The sequence below is a fragment of the Gavialis gangeticus genome, unplaced genomic scaffold (genome assembly GCF_001723915.1).
Source record: "Gavialis gangeticus isolate Ggan-Ray unplaced genomic scaffold, GavGan_comp1, whole genome shotgun sequence".
Taxonomy (NCBI): Eukaryota; Metazoa; Chordata; order Crocodylia; family Gavialidae; genus Gavialis; species Gavialis gangeticus.
The window spans coordinates 26,132,551-26,151,844 of NW_017729000.1; the positions used below are offsets into that span (position 1 = coordinate 26,132,551).

Genomic DNA, 19,294 nt, shown 5'->3' on the forward strand with positions numbered 1-19,294 from the left:
CATTACTGTGGAACTGTTCAGAATATGTTCTTTTAATATGGGATGGTAATGCTTACTACGATTTAAATAAAACGTTAGAAGAGTTCTGGGTAAACAAGGCCTATAGAAGGGCCTATAGAAGTATAGCAACCTGACAGCTCTTAAAATGCACTGTGTAGGCAAGGACATTATTCATGAATGTTTTTCAGCAAACATCCTTATGTACAGTCACAGATTTAGCCAGCAAAAGGAGATTAACTGGACTGCAAGCATCTGCTAGTCACGGGTACCTGGAATGACTTTGACTTTTTCCACATGGAGTTAAAATGGATTGTATGAAAATAAAAACTGATGTTTGAATAGATTTTTTTTTGCTTAAATTACAATGTGTTAGAAATTGCTTCTCAGTATACGGAGTGTATTGCATTGTGGTGTTACACTACCTAGCACTCTACTCAGCATTGGTGAGGCCACAGCTGGAGTAGTGCGTCTGGTTCTGAGTGCCGCACTTCAAGAGAGATGTATGGAAAGAGTCCAAAGGAGGGCCACATGAATGATTAGAGGTCTGGAGAATAGACCGTATGAGGAGAGGCTGAAGGACATGGGACTGTTTAGCCTGGACAAGAGAAGACTCAGGGGAACTTGGTGGCAGCCTTTAAGTATACAAGGGTCGAACATCAGGGGCTAGGAGAACATCTATTCGCCCAGCGCCAGTCCTAGCCGGCAGCAGCAGCATCCTGTGATCTAGCAGGCAGACTGGGGGCCCGCACCCCTGGGAGGAATCCAGCAAAGCCCTGCAGCCCTCCTGGGGGTGCAGGCAGGCCCCTGATCTGCCTGCTGGATGACCGGAGGCTGCTGCTGCCAGCTGGGACTGGCGCTGGGTGCAGCCTGTGCCATGCACTGAGAAGATTGGTGCTACCGCTGGCCCTAGCCGGCAGTGACAGCATGCTGTCACCTGGCGCACAGATCCAGGGGCCCACACTGCTAGGAGGGCTGGGGGCTGGGCCAGAATCCTCCCAGGAGCTGCGGCCCCTGGATCTGCGCTGGATGACAGGAGGCTGCTGCTGCTGGCTAGGACTAGTGTTGAGGACAAGAAAGTCTGGCTTTTAAACTCGAAATGTTTCAAAACTTTTGAAATGTTTGAGTGCCCTTGTTTCATTTCAAAGCTGTTTCAAAGGCTTTTGTTTCATTTTGATTTTGCTGTTTCGAGGTCGAAACGCATCGAAACAGCTTCAAAACAAAACGCCCAATGAAATTTTGCACAGTCCTATGGGCTATCACAGTGCAGCTGCTGCTGGGGTCTCCTGGAAACTGGCCCCAGCCACGCTGGCAGGGGCTGCCGGGAAATGGACTCCGGCTGCTGACCGGACCCACTATTTTGCCCACTCCTGAACTATAGCTTTTTTAAAGTCACCTATTACAAAAAAAGCCCAATATAAGCAACCTCCAAATAAAACAAGCCCCAAAAATTGCAACCCGTGACTCTAAAAAAATGTAAGCAACTTTTTAAAACAACAAGCCCAATTCCACTTCTTATAAGTGGGTGTGGCAACCTTGGCTCAAGTGTGCTACATTTCTGTACTTGTATGAGTTACCCTGAAGTCTTCAGTACAGATCAGCAAGTTAGGAGTACCCTATTGGAATTGCTCCTGATTTTCTAACAGCCCTTTCATACCAGTTCTCTGATTTTCTTAAATTTCACCTCTGACTGCTTTTGGAAAAGTCAGGGATTCAGAATGCTCTGAGGATCCAGAGAGATTTGGTCATTAGAAAGATCCAGCTGCCTTTAATTACATTATAAAAATAAAATAATTATAGTAGTAATGATATTTTACAATCTTATAGCACTTTGCTAGTCCTAAGTAAGCCTCACAGTACCCAGGGGAAATATATGAGTATTTTATTTATGAAGCACACAAAAGTTTTTTTGTTTTGCTAAAGGTCATACAAAGAAAAGTAAAAATATAAATGAGTCCTGGCTCCTTGTTCTCTGGCTACCAGAAAATATTTCCTCCCTATTTTAATAACAAAATAAAACCTTATAAAAAAACCCTCAAAACACTTTGTTGTTAAAAAAGGACCTGTTTGGACCTGGATTGCTTATATTTATTAGAGGGCTTTGCATGTTGGGTTCCCACTAAATGACAAGTCCAGGTATCACCTAACCTACTGAACAGGTGTTATATCACATCTTGGACTGACACTGTTGCAACTTTTTGCTACTTAGCTCTGCCTTTCTTGCATCAAAAATGCTTTTGTAACATCACTACTTCAAGGATCTAAAAAAACCCATGCATGTTAAGTGTTTGTATCACTGGGATTTATACACGTGGCTTAAGGATACCCTGTAATGGCTACAGAACTAGGAAGTCGGTTTTGGAATGGAGAAAGGCAACCTGAGCAGTTGCCGCAACTCAAGTGAGAACTCTCTGAAGCCATCTTGTGTCGAGTAGTATGGTCTCATCCCGTACTGATGAGCATGGTATAAAAGCCTACAGGAATAAACAGTTTAGATCTGGGAACATGAACTGAGAAGGCAAGAGTTAAAGTGAAAGAGGCCTATATGGTGCTGGGCAGAGGGGAGATTTCAATTTGACTCCTAGACTCGGGTTTTTGTGCAAATGGATTCCAAAGTACTTACCTGATTCTCGCTTTGACCTAGAACTTCCTGTAGTTTGGGGTTCCTTCTCAGAAATATTTGGAAAAAAAAAATCTGTCTGTTTGGATTGCACTTGGATAGGAGATAGTAAACTCTTTGGCAATAGGGTTCATCGTCGTGTTGTTGTTGTCAAGTACTTAGCCCAGGGGGGTCCTACATTACAACTGGTGCTAGTGGGCACCAAAGCAGTGTTTTCCAACCTTTTCCAGCCCAAGGCAAGCATACAGTAATAAACATTTTCCGCAGCATGCCTGTTAAGGCATTCCCCATCCTCCCAGCAATTGTAGCCCATTGCCACAGCAAAATTCTGCAGCCCACCTCTTCATTTCTGACGGCACACTTTTGTGCTGCGGCACACTGGTTGGGAAACACTGCACTACAGCAATACAGACACATGCAACAACATGGGAAGGCATTTCTGTCATTGAAACAATAGAGGCTTTTTCCTGGGGGTCATTTTTAATTCATAAAACACACAAAAAAGATGGACTTCTCAACTATTTTGAAAGATTTCATTCCCCTTGTACTTTACAAATATTGTCAATGCCAAGGGTGTCAAAATGTAGTAAGCTATACGGCTACAACCCAGATACCTATTCCTTTCTAACACATTCTAAAAAGCAGAAAAAGTGAGCTCATACCAGATGTGAGCTAAACAATGAGACAGCAGACTGCATTTAGCTGTTCAGACAGGATAATTATTATACCTAAAACCTTTTGCTTTGTTCCAAAGACCAGGGCAAAGCTTTCAAGGGAAGTAAAAAAGACACGTTGAAATCATACAGAAATATTTCAGGATAATTTAAAATATCCAACAGCTACTGAGGAAGAAGTAAAGCACAGAGCAGAGCTCAGAGTCCTTTCATTTAATTCAAGATGTTACTATCAGGAGCTGGTTATCTTGTGTTCAGATGTGCAACACGTCAGATGCAGAGAGAGGATTTCTGACCTACTTAGATGATGTGCAAAGAGATGAAATGGTTCCTAGGAGCTGTGTCTTTCCCCAGCACTTGATGTCTGAATGGAAAATATGTCTATGCTTGAATGCTGAGCCTGTGATTGCTTTCTTGTGGCCAATGGGATTTCAGAAAGCTGTGCAGGAGAACATATTTGGCAATGCATTTGTATTAAATAAATACATTTGACTTTCAAAATGGAACAGAAAGAATCCTGAACATTAGCTTTGTGAATTTTTAGTTAGGAACCATTTGTAAGTAACTAAGAGAGATCATGACCTGTCTACATTAGGGCCATTCGTTAAAAAACACAACAAAACAAAATAAACAAAAAAACCCAGTCCCACCAACACCTGCTCAGTTGATGGGGCTTTGTAGCATTGTGATCAAGTTTAACTAATATACTGCTAAGGTCTTCCTCAGCAGCTAGGGTTTCCAACACGGGAAAGACCCCTCTACACTAAGGTTTCCAACACTGGAAAATTTCCAACACTGCTGGACAAGCAACGCTGGTAGATTTCCCTAGAGTCTGCAGCACTCTCGAGTATAGCGGACTTTAATTCACCTCTTTTTAGTGGGACTAAACCTTTTAATGAGTACACAGAATAATTATGCAACATGAACAAGGTACGTTACTTGGTCCCTAATGAAAAAAGATTAACTTCAGTTACCCATGTGCATGTGGCTCAGGGTAAGGTCTATATATGACTGCTTGGAAAACAGGTATAAGAGAATGCTTATATCCATGCCCAGAAATACTGGGCCTAAATAGAACCTTAACTAGAGAGGATTTTCCCCCATTTACTCTCTATTTTACTATCTTGTTATAAACACTGACCTTGCAGCTGTTTTCCTACTGCTGAGTCATTTCACTGGGTCACAGATGGATTAGAAGTAGTCCAAAATATAAGCATTTGGAACAGAATGGGAAACAGAAAGGGAAATGTGTACATCTGCAAAGATCAACAGTGGCATTTGGGGAGTTGATTTTTATTTTGCTGATACTAATATGTTGGCAAAGATATTTTCTGCCTGACAGGTCTGCATGGCTAGTGTTAAATCATGATTCAAGTTGCTTTTATTGCATTACCCAAAAGAAGCTTAGAAGCCTCTGTCCAAAAGCCCCTATAAATTACATTGAATCTCTATTTCAATTTAAAGGATGCCCTTGAGATAACTAGCTCTGTTCTTAAAGAGCTGCAATTTAAGCTATTAAGATAAAAATACATGAAATATATGTGGGGGGTATGGGGAGAGGGACTATGGAAACCAATCGTACAAATGGACGAACCACGGCAAACAGGAAATGCAGAAGACAATAAGCATTAGGTTTGTGGTGTTTTGCTATTTTTACAATGGGTCTTCTTTCCCCAAGTTACTTTATATATAGTCATCTTCTCTCACTCACCTACATAGGGCACATGTGAGTTGTGTAATAATATCACAGAAGACCGAAAAAGAACTTTAAAAGAAAGCCCTCATCCTCTAGCCACATTTCAATGAGGAGGTTGAAAAATTGCAAAAGGTTTACAAAAGAGCTACAAGAATGATTAAAGGTCTGAAAAACATGCCTTATCATGGCAGAGTAAAGAAACTAGATCTGTTTATCTTATCCAAGGAAATGTTAAAGTATGCTTTGATGACTATCTACAAGTACCTACGTGGGAAAGAGGGCTGACAGGTTGCTTTCACTTAGTAGAAAAGATCTGATGAGATCATAGGGAGGGAGGCTGAACAGAGAGAAATTCAGATGAGAAATAAGACTCAAGATTTCAAGAACAAGAACAGTTAGTTAAGGACAGTCCATAATCAGAATAAATACTTTAAGGACATAATGGATTCACTATTGTTTGAGCCTTTAAATCAAGACCACTACGGTCTTACCAATGCCGCATAAAGGGGAAATATCACCTCCTTAGACCTGCTTGTGATGCACCTTCTAATGCATGAAAGAGTACAGTTAGCTTTACTTATCACTTCATCACATTGAAAACTCATGTTCATTTTGGAGTCAACTATGACTCTGAGATTCCTTTCTGTTGCTGTGCTGTTTAGAAAGTCACCTCCTAGTCTATAGCTGTGTTGGTGATTCTTTCTCCCTAGATGCAGCACTTTGCACTTATCTTTGTTAAGCTGCATCCTGTTCTGTTCTGCCCACATTCCCAACCTGTCCAAATCTGCCTGAATCCGCTCCCTGCCCTCCAATGTGTTTACTTTGCCCCATAATTTGGTATCATCTGCAAATTTGGACAGAGTTCTTTCCACGCCCTCATCTAAGTCACCGATGAAGATATTGAACAACACTGATCCAAGGACCCAACCTTGGGGAACTCCACTGCCCACATTTTTCCAGGTTGAAAATAACCCTCCAAATGTGTTTTGGAGACTTCTGAGTCAAGTAGGAACAGTGTCCACTTGTTTCTTCCCTAGCATAGCATGGACAGGTGATAATACAAATCAAGTCAGCTGCATATCTCAATGGGGAAACTGGCCCCATACGGGCCAGTCCATGGCTAAGTAACTATTGCTGCTCAAAGGCATGCACCACTGGCGGTGCGATATTAGAATCAATCTGGATGGTCATTGAAAGATAACCAGCTGCTGACATGGGAAAAGGCCAATTTTTCTTCTGTACTCAAGGCACTTTATAAATCAGCAGCCACTAATATTAACAAGTTATACCCTCAAAAGAGTTTCCTAAAGCACGTGCCTCACTGAGAAACAAAGCTGAAGTTAAGAAAAAGGATAGACACTAGAACATTTGTTGTGACTGGTTAAAACGTGATGTGTCCTAGAAAGCTACAGAATTCTTTAGTACATTGAGACTTCAGTGGCATGGGTAGCATCTGCACACACCAGTAATGGTTGAGTTTTTCTGCTGTTATGGGAAAAGCAGAATCCTCAGAAAATACTTGAAAAAGCTGCTTAGTGTAATAATAGCTACCATCAAATTCTGCCTCCAACCACTGGTCTCTCCTGTGGAACTTGGCACTGAGCTGGGTGAAATGTTTTCAGTGAACAATAAATTTACTAAAAAAATGGGGTTTGGGTTATACCTAAACTATTTAGTGAATAGCTCTGGCCGGGAATTTATTTAGAGGTGGCTAATGCTGTTTCTTCCTTCACCCTGATTCAGTAATTCAGAGCAGTAACCCCAAACATTACAGATGGTGCAGTTCCCTCTTGTGTGTGATGGGAGCTTATATTGTCTGCCTCCCTGGAAAATGTCTAAGACTCCTAGCTTGGGGGTCAGGGGACTCACCTGGAAAGTGGAAGAACTAGTTCAAGGCCATACACCAGTTAATATTTGTTATATATAGGCAACCGTTGGTCTTCTGGATAATGGTGTACATGTAAGAGGTTTAGTAAGATGCCTGATGAATCCATTTGTGGCTGATGAGCTCAATTTAAGAGCAATACAGATTGTTATGAGTTTCACAGATCCATGTGTTGTCTGAGCTGGAGCCCAAGTTTACAGCATGCTTCTTTCTCTGGATCAAAACCACTTCATGTTGAGCTGCACCCAGTGCCAGATGTTACCTCCAGACCAGATGGGATTCTTCATGCTCTTCCCATCTTTCTATGTTGATGTTAAATGACTTCATATCATTTTTGCATCGTAGTACCACCAGAAGGGGTGACCCCACTTTCTAGAGCTGTCTCATATCTTCCTAAACAAAATATTCCTGGGGACATGGTCTCCCCCCATGCTCTTGATGTGGCCGATTCACTGCAACCTCCTCTTCTAATGTTTCTAATTACTTAGAGTGGGAAAGTGTCTGCAGGATAGATTGAGTGCATGCATCTCAGCTCACCATGATCTGTAGTCTGATGGTTTGTGTACCCTTTTGGCTAGGGACAAACATTACATACAAACTGGTTTAAGTGATCAGAAACTGGTTTAAAGCTCTAACAGAACAGATGTTCAGTGCACATAAACCAATTTGAAAATGGCTGAAACCAGTTTGAGATAAACCTGGTTGAATGTAGTATCAGACTTAACTGATTTAAGTCAAACCAATTTATGCAACTTCTGTCCCAGACCTCTTCCTGGTTTAAGTTAAACCAGACTCCCCCGGCATCCCAGCATGTTCTCTGGGCTGGGCAGGGCTCTCTGCTCCACAGCAGAACTGGCCCCTCCCCTCTGCTCCCTGGCTGGAGCTCAGCAGAGACTGCAGGCATCTGCCTGACCTCTCTCTGCTCCCCCTTCCTCACCGCCTTACACAGACACCTCTCATCATTAGCTAGCAGACCACATGCTGGGTATGGTCCATGCTGTGGCAGACAGGACAAAAGCAGAATCAATGGGTAGCTGGTAATGTCTCTGTCATTTTCATAATGGGGTGATAAACACTATGTTATCAATTACCTGCTGGGCTGGTCAAGAGGAGGGGGAACCCATCCCTAATCAGAATGTCCTGCTGGGGCCTTGCCATGCCCCTCCATCAGCTCAGCATTATGGAAGGGAGGTCTGCTCTAGTGCCCCTCCCCCACCAAAAGGTGCCTATACACGTGCTTGCAGGTGGATGGGTGTGCATGTGTGGGGGTTAATTGCAGCAGTTCTTGGAGAGCTGCTGTAATTAAAACACCACAGCATCACATGTCATTCGAAGAGCTTTAGTTAAAGCATCCATAATGACCATTTTTAAACCTGCAGAGATTTATACACTTGACGCTGTGGCAACACTACAGCATTCCAGTTAGAATGCTTTAATTAATTGAGTCTGCTCCAATGTGTTTTAATTAGAAAGAATTGGAGGATGTGTATAGGCACCCCAAAGGCCTGAAAACCTATAAGTGTTATGATCACTGGAGTGTATAAACACTAGGAAACTCCTCTTCTTCCTGCACTACTATGACAGCTGAGATCTGCTGATGGTCTGATGATTGTTCACAAGGCCTGGATTTGGATGTGCATTGACTGGGCATATTTAGCCAGAAGACTTAGGTTATATCCTACCATATATGAAAGACTCAGAGCAGCTATATATATGTTTAAGTGATGATAGGGTTATATCTTTGCTTTTAGTTGTTTGAATTTATTGAAATGGACTAGTTTCATATATTCCTTTTTTAAAGACACACATGTAATACTGACACAAACCAGCTTGAAAGTGACCCACTTTGGGTGCTGTGGGTGGTTATAGAATTGCAAGGCTATGCTCAGATCCAAAGACACAGTATGAACAAGAATTTGTGTTGGTTGTTTCTAAAAACTGCTCTGAGGTATTGGAACATCCATCCATTCCAATAGGTGGATTGGATGGGTTTGGCTTTGTAAATCTGCCCACGTAGCAGACTAAACTATATCATTTGACAGAGCGAGGTTTTTACAAGTCCACTGAGGTTTAAACTGTAGTAATATTTTGCACAAGAAAGAAAACATCTGTGCCTAATATTCCCACAGGGGATTCTGGTTGGGTCATGTTAGGGTTGTAAACAAATTAAGATTATGTAAAATAAACAGATTTAGATTGGAATGCTATTGTCCCCATTTCTTTATGCTATATCTAGCAAAATTAATCCAAACAGATGTACTAATGGAACAAAAGGGAGATGCCTGCTTACAGCCCAGCCCCAAGTGTTCTGGCTGTTCTCTAACTCAATAGTGCAAAATATTAAAAGGAGTTGTACCAACAGGGACACAGCAAACTGGAGTTACTGAGTGAGACACAGCATGAGTATTGTTTGACTAGGCAAAGAACAGTCATTGTACAGGCTTTACACACCTTAGTTTCTTTTTTCCCTTATAGGGCTAACCTCATGTCATCATTAATTGCAATATCTCTGCCTTTGCCAGGAGAGTTTAGGCACCAGGATATTCAGAACTGGATTTAACTCATCCAGCTTTAAAGGATTAGACATCACCTGCAGAACACTATATGGCTTTACCTGGGGGGTAAACCAAGATGTAAAGATCCAATTTCAAAGCATTACAGCTGGGAAACTGCCAGGTCAGGTACCTTGCAGAAGGCAAAGAGATACCATGTTGTATAGACTCTGCAGATTTCTTTATTAACAGTATTTGAGTGTTAATATTGTGCTTTATAATTACATGCATGTCTTTAAAAGAACTGGCTAGGTTCCTACCCTACAAGCTCTGTGTCACGATATGGCTGCCCCTGGGGTGGCCGTGATGTCCCTAGGGTACTGTGACCATGCTGGCTCTGCCCTATGGTGCCTACTAATCTTACCTGCCATGTCTTGCTGCTATAAGTGATGGATTGGGAGGCTGCCCTCATGTTGCTGCTTGGTCACAGTTCTGACAGGCTCTTCTAAACCCTGTGGGTAGCTAGACCCCTTTATTGGGTCCCAGTCAGGAGATGCCTTATGATACCCCCAAGCCTTATGGGCTAGATGCATGGCTCCAAAACAATCCCTTAACATCTGCGAGGCTTGGCACGGGGTAATCTTCTTGTGTTGAGGCCTCAGCTTAGTTCTGTCTCAACACCTACACCCTCTGGCACTGGGGTCTGCTCAACCCCCATCACTGTGCACTCTCTGGCGCTGGGGTCCCCACTGTAAAGGGCCCCTCAATGAGGCCGCCTCTTCCTTCCCTAATAGCCTCAGCCTGATCCACTGGTTTATAAACAACAACTATAATATGAGCCCCTGGGCTATAACATAAGCAATTCAGGGTGCACTCTATCCCTTTAAAAGAATCAACCCTAGCACTAAGTGTCTTGCAGGCCAGGGTACCTGGTGAGCTCCTGGAGTCCCCTTAACCCTATCAGAAACAGAACAGGCAATCAAGCATCTCTAGTTAGCTTCCTTTATGAGAGATCCTTCCCCCTTGGCTGCTGCCAGAGAACTAACTCTAGTCCCAGCCCTGGGGTTTATGTGTGTGCCCTTCGACACTCTGACTGACTAGAGGAAGCAAATCACTACAAAGGAAAATGTGAGAACTGTTGCAAAGGAAGGTGGGAAAGTAAGCTTAAGAGTTTTGCCTGCAGTCAGATTCTTTCCTGATGAATGCTTCTTACTGTAACAAAAACAAATCTTCAATGACTGCGTCAAATAGATCACTGCAGATCCAGCTTATTACAATTTAAGTTGATTAATTTGTCTTAACAAGCTATGGAGTATAGTCTCCTCTTGCTTCCATTTTAGTAAATTTACACAAGTAAAGAGCTTCCCAGCAGCCCTGGGAACTTCTGGTGCTTGCAAGAATAGGTATATTTCTACTTCATTTTTGTCCCAACCAACATATAAAATTTGTTTCAAATTAATTTGAAAAAGGATTTTTTTTCTGCACTAGCAAGTCAAGTGCGTGGACCGACAGTTATATTGTGTAGTGAAGCCAAGAAAAGCAGACAAAGCAAATTTAATCCCCATGCTGAGATCCATGCTGGTATTTTGACTCCTGTACTATAAATAGCATATCTTTCATTGTAGTTTTTTATTTAGTTTGTCACAATTGGTTTAGAGATAGATCTGTCTTGCATTTCTTGTGATCTCAGAGGATTGGATTCTGAGGAACAATCCAACCATAATTACTTTTCCCCCCCAAGGGTTGTTTATCTTTTCTTCCAAAGGGAAAGCAGGCCAATGTATTTCTTAGGCAGTGAACACAGAGGTACATTTGTATCTTCAGGTATTTAAAAGCATCTCACTATGCAGATACAACTGCAGTTTACCAATATATTTATTTGCTAAAAAATTTCCCTCTTCCCCCACTAACTGCAACTTGAAGTTTCATAGAATAGTGTATGCTACACTGGCAGGTCTTTGAGATGTTTACCTTTCATAGAAAGGGAAAAAGGGGACCTAAGGAGACCTTCCCTTCACATTTACAGCATGAAGAAAACAGTTATCAACAGTCACACCCCTATGAGCTGTATCTACAGCTCAGGCTTGATGGCCAAGATGACAGGTTAATTAGTTACTAGCCCTAAACTGATCTTTAGTATTTTGGTTTAAAGGGCAGAGCCAGGGTCTGCATGCATATTTACACTGTCTTTATCTGCACTCAAGCTGAGACACTTCCACTAAGATCAGTGGAAGCTTCACATGGAGTTTAAAGGTAGAACCACAATGGAGATAGCACAATTCTGCTCTGCAGAATATTTTGTACATTAGATTGTAGTCAGTTTGTGAGCATGTAGTTTTTAGAAAACTACATACAAAGCATGCAAGAAATAAGTATGTTTGTATTACATAAAAACATACAGTATTCTATGTAAATATGATCCACAGCTGTTACATCAGACATAATTGGTTGCAGTTGGATGCTTTGCATTTTATCATCCTTGAAGAATTGATATAAAAGCATTTTTAAGTCACTAGTGAGAGCCAGGAAAAAAAAATAAGGCAATGGAAAAGAAGGTGATATTTCTATGCTAAGGTGACAGAAAACTGTGACTTGCAAAATAAGAATGCTTATGCTTATAGTTTCATTCCCATCACCTTGGTTGTGCATTCATGATTCCACACCTGTAACTGGGTTTCTGTCTTGCAAGTCAAAATGCTCTAGAATCTACAAGGTTAAAAACAAGACCTTAGCAGCAACTGATTTTTGTTCTGAATTTTCAGTAGTACAGTGGGAACAGGAACATGCAACACAAAACAAACTGATGTGCTATCAACCTAACTTCACAGGTGGAAAGTTGCAACATAAATCATTTAATTGGTAAGCATTAGGGGTGTGTGAAATTCCATTCAAATTTGGATTCAGCCTGAATGGGGGACAGCGATTTGATCCATTGATTTCGATCAGAGTCCCTGATTTGATTGGGCCGAATCCGAATCTGAAGATTCAATGCTGATTCACAGAATCAGTGATTCGGACATAGACAGCTTTAAATGTTTTTTCTACAGACCTTGAGGTACCAGGTGCAGTCGTTATTTCCCCACTGTAATTAGGGCTTCTATTCATAAAAATAAAATAGGAGGGCCATAGGAAACTTTATTAACATCTGTTTGTATTTGCCAGTTGGGAATAGCTGTCCAACTCCAGACCGATATAGTGCTATAGTGCAAAAAGTTGTAACTGCAACTATATTTATATATATTACATATTTAACAAACTTTGGTTATAAGCTTCTCTCTGTGGTACTTAGTCCCTCCGACTGTAGTGCCTGCAGCACAGTCAGGTCTTAATGTGAATCAGTTGAACCAAGTAACTTTCTGGTAGAGGTTACACAACTTCCAAAAGCTATGTAGGAAGTGTCACTAGTGCCAAAATCCAATGCTTCTATGCCTGGACAGTTCTCAACTAAGTCTTGCACCTCTCCCCTTAGAAACCTAGAAATCATGTTTCCAGCAGTATAAATATCCTGTATTTAATCCAAGATGATCACAACTAGAAATTAGCCCTTACACCTGACATCTAATATTGCAGATTAAGAGATGGAATTAATTTAAGAAATATACAAATATTTCTTCTCAAAGTCAAACCACCACAATGACAAGTATTGATGTCAGGACAATCTAAATGCTTGGAATGGCATTCATGTCTACTAAAATTAGAATGCAGTGCAAAGTTGGTCAAATTTTCACAATACATTGCATTTTCAGTGTAGACCGGCAAAGAAGGGATACGCATAAAAGGGTATACTGATGATTAAAATAGAAATTTCAGAGTCGGTAGAATAAGCTTTTCTTAACCTTTTCAGTACAACCATTAATGGACAGCATTAAAACTTTACATTCAATTTAACCAGTCAGTACATCACAGCAGATCAGTTTTTACATTCTGCATTCACAAAATAGGTATGACAAATGACTAAGAATGATTCTATTTTCCACTTTGTGCCATTTGCAGGAAAAGACCTATCAGTGATGATAGTCTAGGCACCACTTGCTATATATTCAGAAATTTGTGTGTTGAAACAGTGACACCTGCTGGCCAGCTCAATTAGATACAGTTAATTTTCCTGACCAGACATTCTCTTCCTTCATACTGTACTGGTATAAGGGACTTAAAGCAGTTGTCCACTACTTATACTTCAGTAGCATCGACTCTATACTAAATATACTTAGAGAAAGAAAAGCACCCCACATAGCATTAATAAGCTTGAAAGCACTTGCTTTAAATACCATTCACTGACTTCTCCCTTGTTAAAAAGTGCCATTTCTGCAACATTTCACAGAAATGTGGAAATAACCAAAATTCTAGATACTTGCTCCCCAAGTATCATGTATCGACAGCCAGTCCTGCATGTTGGAATACTTTTCACATGATTACTGTCCAAGAAAGGAAGCCATAGGATCATCTGGTCTCTGTCGTTTCATCCTATAAGCCTCCATTTCTTCCTCTGTTGGTTCACGGGTTTCGTACATGCTGTTATACGGCCTCTTCCTCTCATCTAGCTGCATGAGTTCTTTAACATGGAGGAGACGAGCCTCTTCTGCATTTAATGCCTGAAGTGAAAGCAAAAATAAGGGGAGGAACACATCAGATCCTACTCCTGTAAAAAGCCAACATCAGGCAGAAAGGTACACCACATACTCCAAAACCATACAAAGCTAGTGCTTATTCTTCTTTTACACATTTCAGGTTTATAACTTCTAATGCAAAAAACAAGCTAGCATTTAAACCGCATTTTAATTAGCTGCCAGTTTATTCACAGTGTATATACATAGTATAACCACAGGACAACAATTCTCAACCAGGGTGCCATGGCTGTGCCACACATTGTTAGCAATTTTAGATATGCAATCACAAAATAAAGCCAGAGATTTCGAACAGGAAACCATAATGTTAATAACATTTTGACCTGTTGCGGTCTTTCTGAGTTTGTTACAACAGAAATACTGCTGTATTAAATTTCCATGGTAAAAAAAACACAAATGAAAACTCAAAGCTCTAGCATTTTCCAAGAAGTGTTTCCAGTCTAGAAAGGTTGAAAACCACTGCTATAGGCTGTTGAAGTACAATAATTTTCAAGTGGATGTGTGTGCAGGTTGGAACTTTAAAAAGGCAGCCAAAGGATCTAGCAGCACAAGTTACTGTTTGAAGTCACTGAATGATGCCTTCCCAAGTTACTTAAGCACTTTTTAAAACTGAAGTCAGAGCTAATTAAAAAGAACGCCACAGCAAGCTATTTCTTTCTTTGGTGCACTGCTGCTGTCTGCTATTCAATTATGGCTGTTGTTCAACCAAAAAGGCTGGAAACAGACAGAACACCGCACCATCCCCCCTGCAACAAACAGTGATTTACTTTAAGCTTGGCATGCCCCTGCACTGAGCACAGCACATGCTCAGAAGAGGTACTGTGTGTCAGTCTGACTCAGTTCACCCTGTATCTGCATAGATCAGGCGGCTTCAGCAGGGCTTTTTGGTGCTTTTATCTAATAGCTGACTGAACCAGCTATTAGATAAAAATGCCAAAAAGCCCCGCTGAAGTGCCCAATCTATACAGATGCTGCAGAACTGAATCAAACTAATGTGCTTTCTCTTCCAGTAAAGTACTGTTTTTCCCCACTCCTATACCTGTCAGCATCCAAAGTGGCCAAAGCACAGCATGCAACTTTTAAAGCTCCAATCCACAGCTCAGCGGTGATGTGTTTAGTGATGTCATTGAGACACTGTATAAATGCAGTAAATCCACATGTGTATTATCACTTGCAGGATAGGGTCAAGATTTATCCTCTCGTGGAATACGTCAAGTAATTGATACAACTAGCAGAAAGACTGTGATGAGTTCTTATTGCTCATAGTTCTTATTGCTCGTAGTTCAATGTCAAAGTACTGAAAACCACTTCAACTCAGCAGCAAAGGAAAATAATGCATAGTATTACAAGACCCATGATGAAAAGACATAAATATTAATTGGCAGATCTCAACTAAACCTAATTTTTCAGTTACAGAAACAAAGAATAACTGTTCAAGAATAAACTTACCCTTTTCAGTTTTTCTTGTTTCTTTCTCTCTTCACCATCACTATCTGAATTTGAGCTCTTCTTATGCTTCTTCTTTTTCTTCTTCTTCTCTTCTTTCTGTTTTTCTTGATGCATCTGAAGTATAAAAATAGTAGAAGTGTAAGCCTGAAATTCTAGTGGTTACTGTCATATAGGTGCATCTCCAAAATACACTCTGCCTCAAGGGTCTATCAACTATCTTAGAGCTTAGCTCATGAGTACTGAATGCTAACAATAATCCAGTACAAAACCTCCTAATAGGGCTCAGAAAAATGGCTCGTATGCTCTTTTTTGTAGTATAGTTACTACATGTACTTCCCTCATCTTTTAAAGTGCTAGACAGATGACAAAGAGCTCATTTTATCTAGATATTTTCCCACTTCCAAGGGATAGCAACTTACCTCCACCAGTGTTTTGGGTTTTGCCATGTATTCTTCCTCCATGCATTCTTCCTCTGGCAACTCTGCCTCAGCATTCTGCATGATAAAGATAAGAGGAAGTGTGATCTCACAACATGCATTCCAAATTACAAACATCACATTTTAGCCTCATGTTATTTTATTAGCTCAATTCTTTATAGAAGTATGCAATGTTCAGTTGCTTACACATGAAGCAATACTCACAGCAATTTCTTTCCCAGCTTCTCCTGTGCAATAGGAATACTTGACAAATGAATGGCAGCATTTATAGCCCCACTTGCCTTCCTTCCAGTATGAACCCCAAATACACTGCAAGGAAAAAAAACAATACCAAGCAATTACTGAGCTGTCAGAGTTATTACGATGTTGTTGGTAGCGTTTCTAGATAGCACTAATTTACCCAAAGACAGAAGAGGGAAAGTTTTAAAAAGCGCTTCTGATATATTACATTACAAGAATAGGAAACACGATGCCCAATGCCCATTATGAGTCAAGTTATGGAAGCATAACTGCATTTGGATTTTTGAATCTCTCTGCCATAACCTTCCCTTGATTCATACATGTAACTTCCATTAGAGCTATTCAAGCTGGGAAAGAGGGTGGGGGGAAAAGCGATGTAGTTATTGTACAACTGTCCTAGTGGCATCTAATCATATTTCCCCTAATTAAGCCGGAAATTAGCTTTGCTTACCGTATGGTTGTTGATCGTTACATCCTCTTCATATTTAGAGCGAGCAATAGCTTTCTCTTGTCCTTTGATGACTGTTCCATGTCTAGAATACTCTACATAGTCTTCTGTCTGAGCTAACAGCAATTCAGCTGGTGGGGCATCGAGATGTTCTTGTCCTCCGTACTATAACAAAAACAATGGTTTTAAAACCTTGTTGCAAACATAAAATGATATTTGCAGATAAATTTGCATTTCAAACCCATCATCTCACCATATTTCCCTGTAGCATTACATAACATTTTGAACAAAGTGGATTGCTTCAATTTTTATGCTTTTTTCCAATTTGCTAAATAAAGATAATGCTTTGTTACTGAGTTCAAAACAGATACCATAATATCATAACGATATTCCTCATTATAATCACAGACTTTCTATGCCAGTAGAAGCGCAATCCCAATACAGAAAAATAAGGATATGTTAATTATTCTTGACAACAACAAAAGTTGGAATCTACTTGGAGGATTTGTTTTTATTGAGTTGTTTAATTAAATGCGATGGCAATAAAAGGTCAGATTAATTGCTCAAAACCAAAAGCCTGCAAATTCAGATTTTGAGAAGTACTACTCCTCTTGCATTAGCCAGAAAAATACATTTGCAACATTTACACAAAACAATCCAGGTTTCAGTTTTCCAAAAATATCTATTTTGAATAGAGGTGCACCGATATACTGGTCCATATCATATTGGCACTGATAAAAGGAAAATTGACATTATCGGTAATCGGTTGCAGAATGCACGTGGCCAGAAATGCAACCCAGCAGCTTGAAGACCAGCATCTGGCCAGCAAGTCCATGGGGGGGGGGGGGGTTGCAGATTGAGGCACCCGTGGTGAGCCAAACCAAGTAGTTTCTGACAGTTTAGGGATAAGTCCCTCATGACAGGGAGAGAAAGACTTACAAAAACTAGGGCTGTGTGGAGCTTCAGTTGCCGATTCAGTTTGGAGGAGATTTGGCCCAATTAGGTGGCCGAATCTCCGAATTGAATCAGGAGACCCATTAAATCGCTCTGAATCGAATCGGAAGTCTCCAAATTGATTTGGAGAGATTTGATGATTTTGCCATAGACACAGCTTTATATGTTTTTTCTACATACCTCCAGTTACCAGGCGTGGCTGATGAATGCTGAGATTGTGGGGCAGATGGAGTGTCCCACAGGGCCGGGGGGGGGGGGGGGGGGGGGGGGGGGGGGGGGGGGGGTGTGCGCCCCCCTGAGCACTCAGCAATGGACCTAGAAGTGGACCAGAAGTACTTCTGGTCCACTTCTAGGTCTGTTGTGGAACGCGCGGGGGACCTCCCGCCCCCCAGCTCAATGACTGGTGCCTCCTGGGTCAGGGGGGTCCCCCCGTCCACTCAGCAGCAGGCCCAGAAGTAGACTTGTGGGACGCTCTGTCTGCTCCACCATCTCAGAGTTCACGAGCTGTGCCTGGTACCTTAAAGGTATGTAGAAAAACACATATAAAGCTGCGTCAATGGCCGAATTGCTGATTCTCCAAATCAGAATCAAATCTTCAGTTTCAGCCAAATCTAATTGGGACAATGATCCAAATCAGCCAATCGAATCACTGTCCCCCCGAATCGGGCCAAATCCAAATCGAATACTGCCCGCTTTACACACCTCTATTACAAACCCTTGAACTACAGTTAGTGACTACAGAAAGTAACTTACCAGGATCCAGCAGGTAAAGACTACATAATTTTAGATTTTATTAGAATATTTGAGTTTTGAACAGTAGTAACAAAAAAGGGGAAAAGCCCAGGCTTGTCCAAACGTCTACAGAATTCTTGTTCAACAGTGTCGTTTATTTTACCTTCTCTAGAATGCCTTCTTTTTGCTGTGCCTTGAAATCTTCTTTTTTCACTTTGAAGGATTTGTATAGAAGTTCTAGCTTTGTAGGATCTGCTTGAAGATGAACTTCAGAGCCTTTGTCATAAGCCTCCCAAGCAAACACTGTACATGTAAAAGACATCAATGAAATAATCATTTTAAATCTGATGGACGTTTTTCAGACTGACACCTTTATTTGGGTTTTCTAAAAATCATTACATGACCAGGTTTCCAATTTATCTACACTTCTTTGGAAAAGAAACAGAGTACTGTTAAAATGTTTAGAGAATGATTTTAATGACAAAATGAAACACTTACACTGAGTCTGTGCCATTGAAATGGTATCTCCAGTGTAACGAACAAAGTTGTCACCTGCATAACCAACCCTATAACAAAAGAATGCTTATGTAACCTTTTTTTAAAAGCACACAAATGGTTTCATTCTTTTTCTTTGCATATTTTAACCATGAAGCTCTCTTGCTTGATAGGACACGCCGCCACCACTACTCACAGAATGCTACCTACCATATTATTTCAACATAGCTTTTCTTTTATGAGGATGTTTTGTGGCACTGTAAAGTCAGACAACTAACTACTGTATTTACTCAAATAAGATAACCTCCCACCCCCAAAATTATAGTCCATATATAAACAAATTTATGAATTTTCATAAATTTTCCAGGTATAGAATCCAATTGTCAGAGGGTTGTCTTAAATTCAGCCCCCCCCCCCCACTGCTACAACAGGTAAAGTAGTGGCTGGGGGAGGGGCTAGGTACCCCACTTGGCCTCTGTCCCTTCCCCCAACTTCTCCGTGAAGCCTTCCTGTACCCCCCCACACCCAGTTACTCAATTGCTGCCTATTC

At 41.0% G+C, this 19,294-nt stretch overlaps 1 protein-coding gene across 2 annotated transcripts in view; it reads right to left on the bottom strand.

Moving 5' to 3' along the window:
• Positions 1 to 12,861: 12,861 nt before the first annotated feature.
• Positions 12,862 to 19,294, bottom strand: part of SLU7 (SLU7 homolog, splicing factor) — an 18,070-nt gene continuing 11,637 nt past the window's right edge. For both annotated transcript variants that reach the window (XM_019506476.1, XM_019506475.1), the window contains exons 10-16: positions 18,748 to 18,815; positions 18,413 to 18,552; positions 16,567 to 16,728; positions 16,080 to 16,184; positions 15,858 to 15,932; positions 15,439 to 15,552; positions 12,862 to 13,956 (exon numbers count right to left, since the gene is read on the bottom strand). In XM_019506476.1, the coding sequence (XP_019362021.1) occupies positions 13,777 to 13,956; positions 15,439 to 15,552; positions 15,858 to 15,932; positions 16,080 to 16,184; positions 16,567 to 16,728; positions 18,413 to 18,552; positions 18,748 to 18,815 (844 nt within the window). In that variant the 3' untranslated portion in view covers positions 12,862 to 13,776. The remainder of the gene's footprint in view (positions 13,957 to 15,438; positions 15,553 to 15,857; positions 15,933 to 16,079; positions 16,185 to 16,566; positions 16,729 to 18,412; positions 18,553 to 18,747; positions 18,816 to 19,294) is intronic.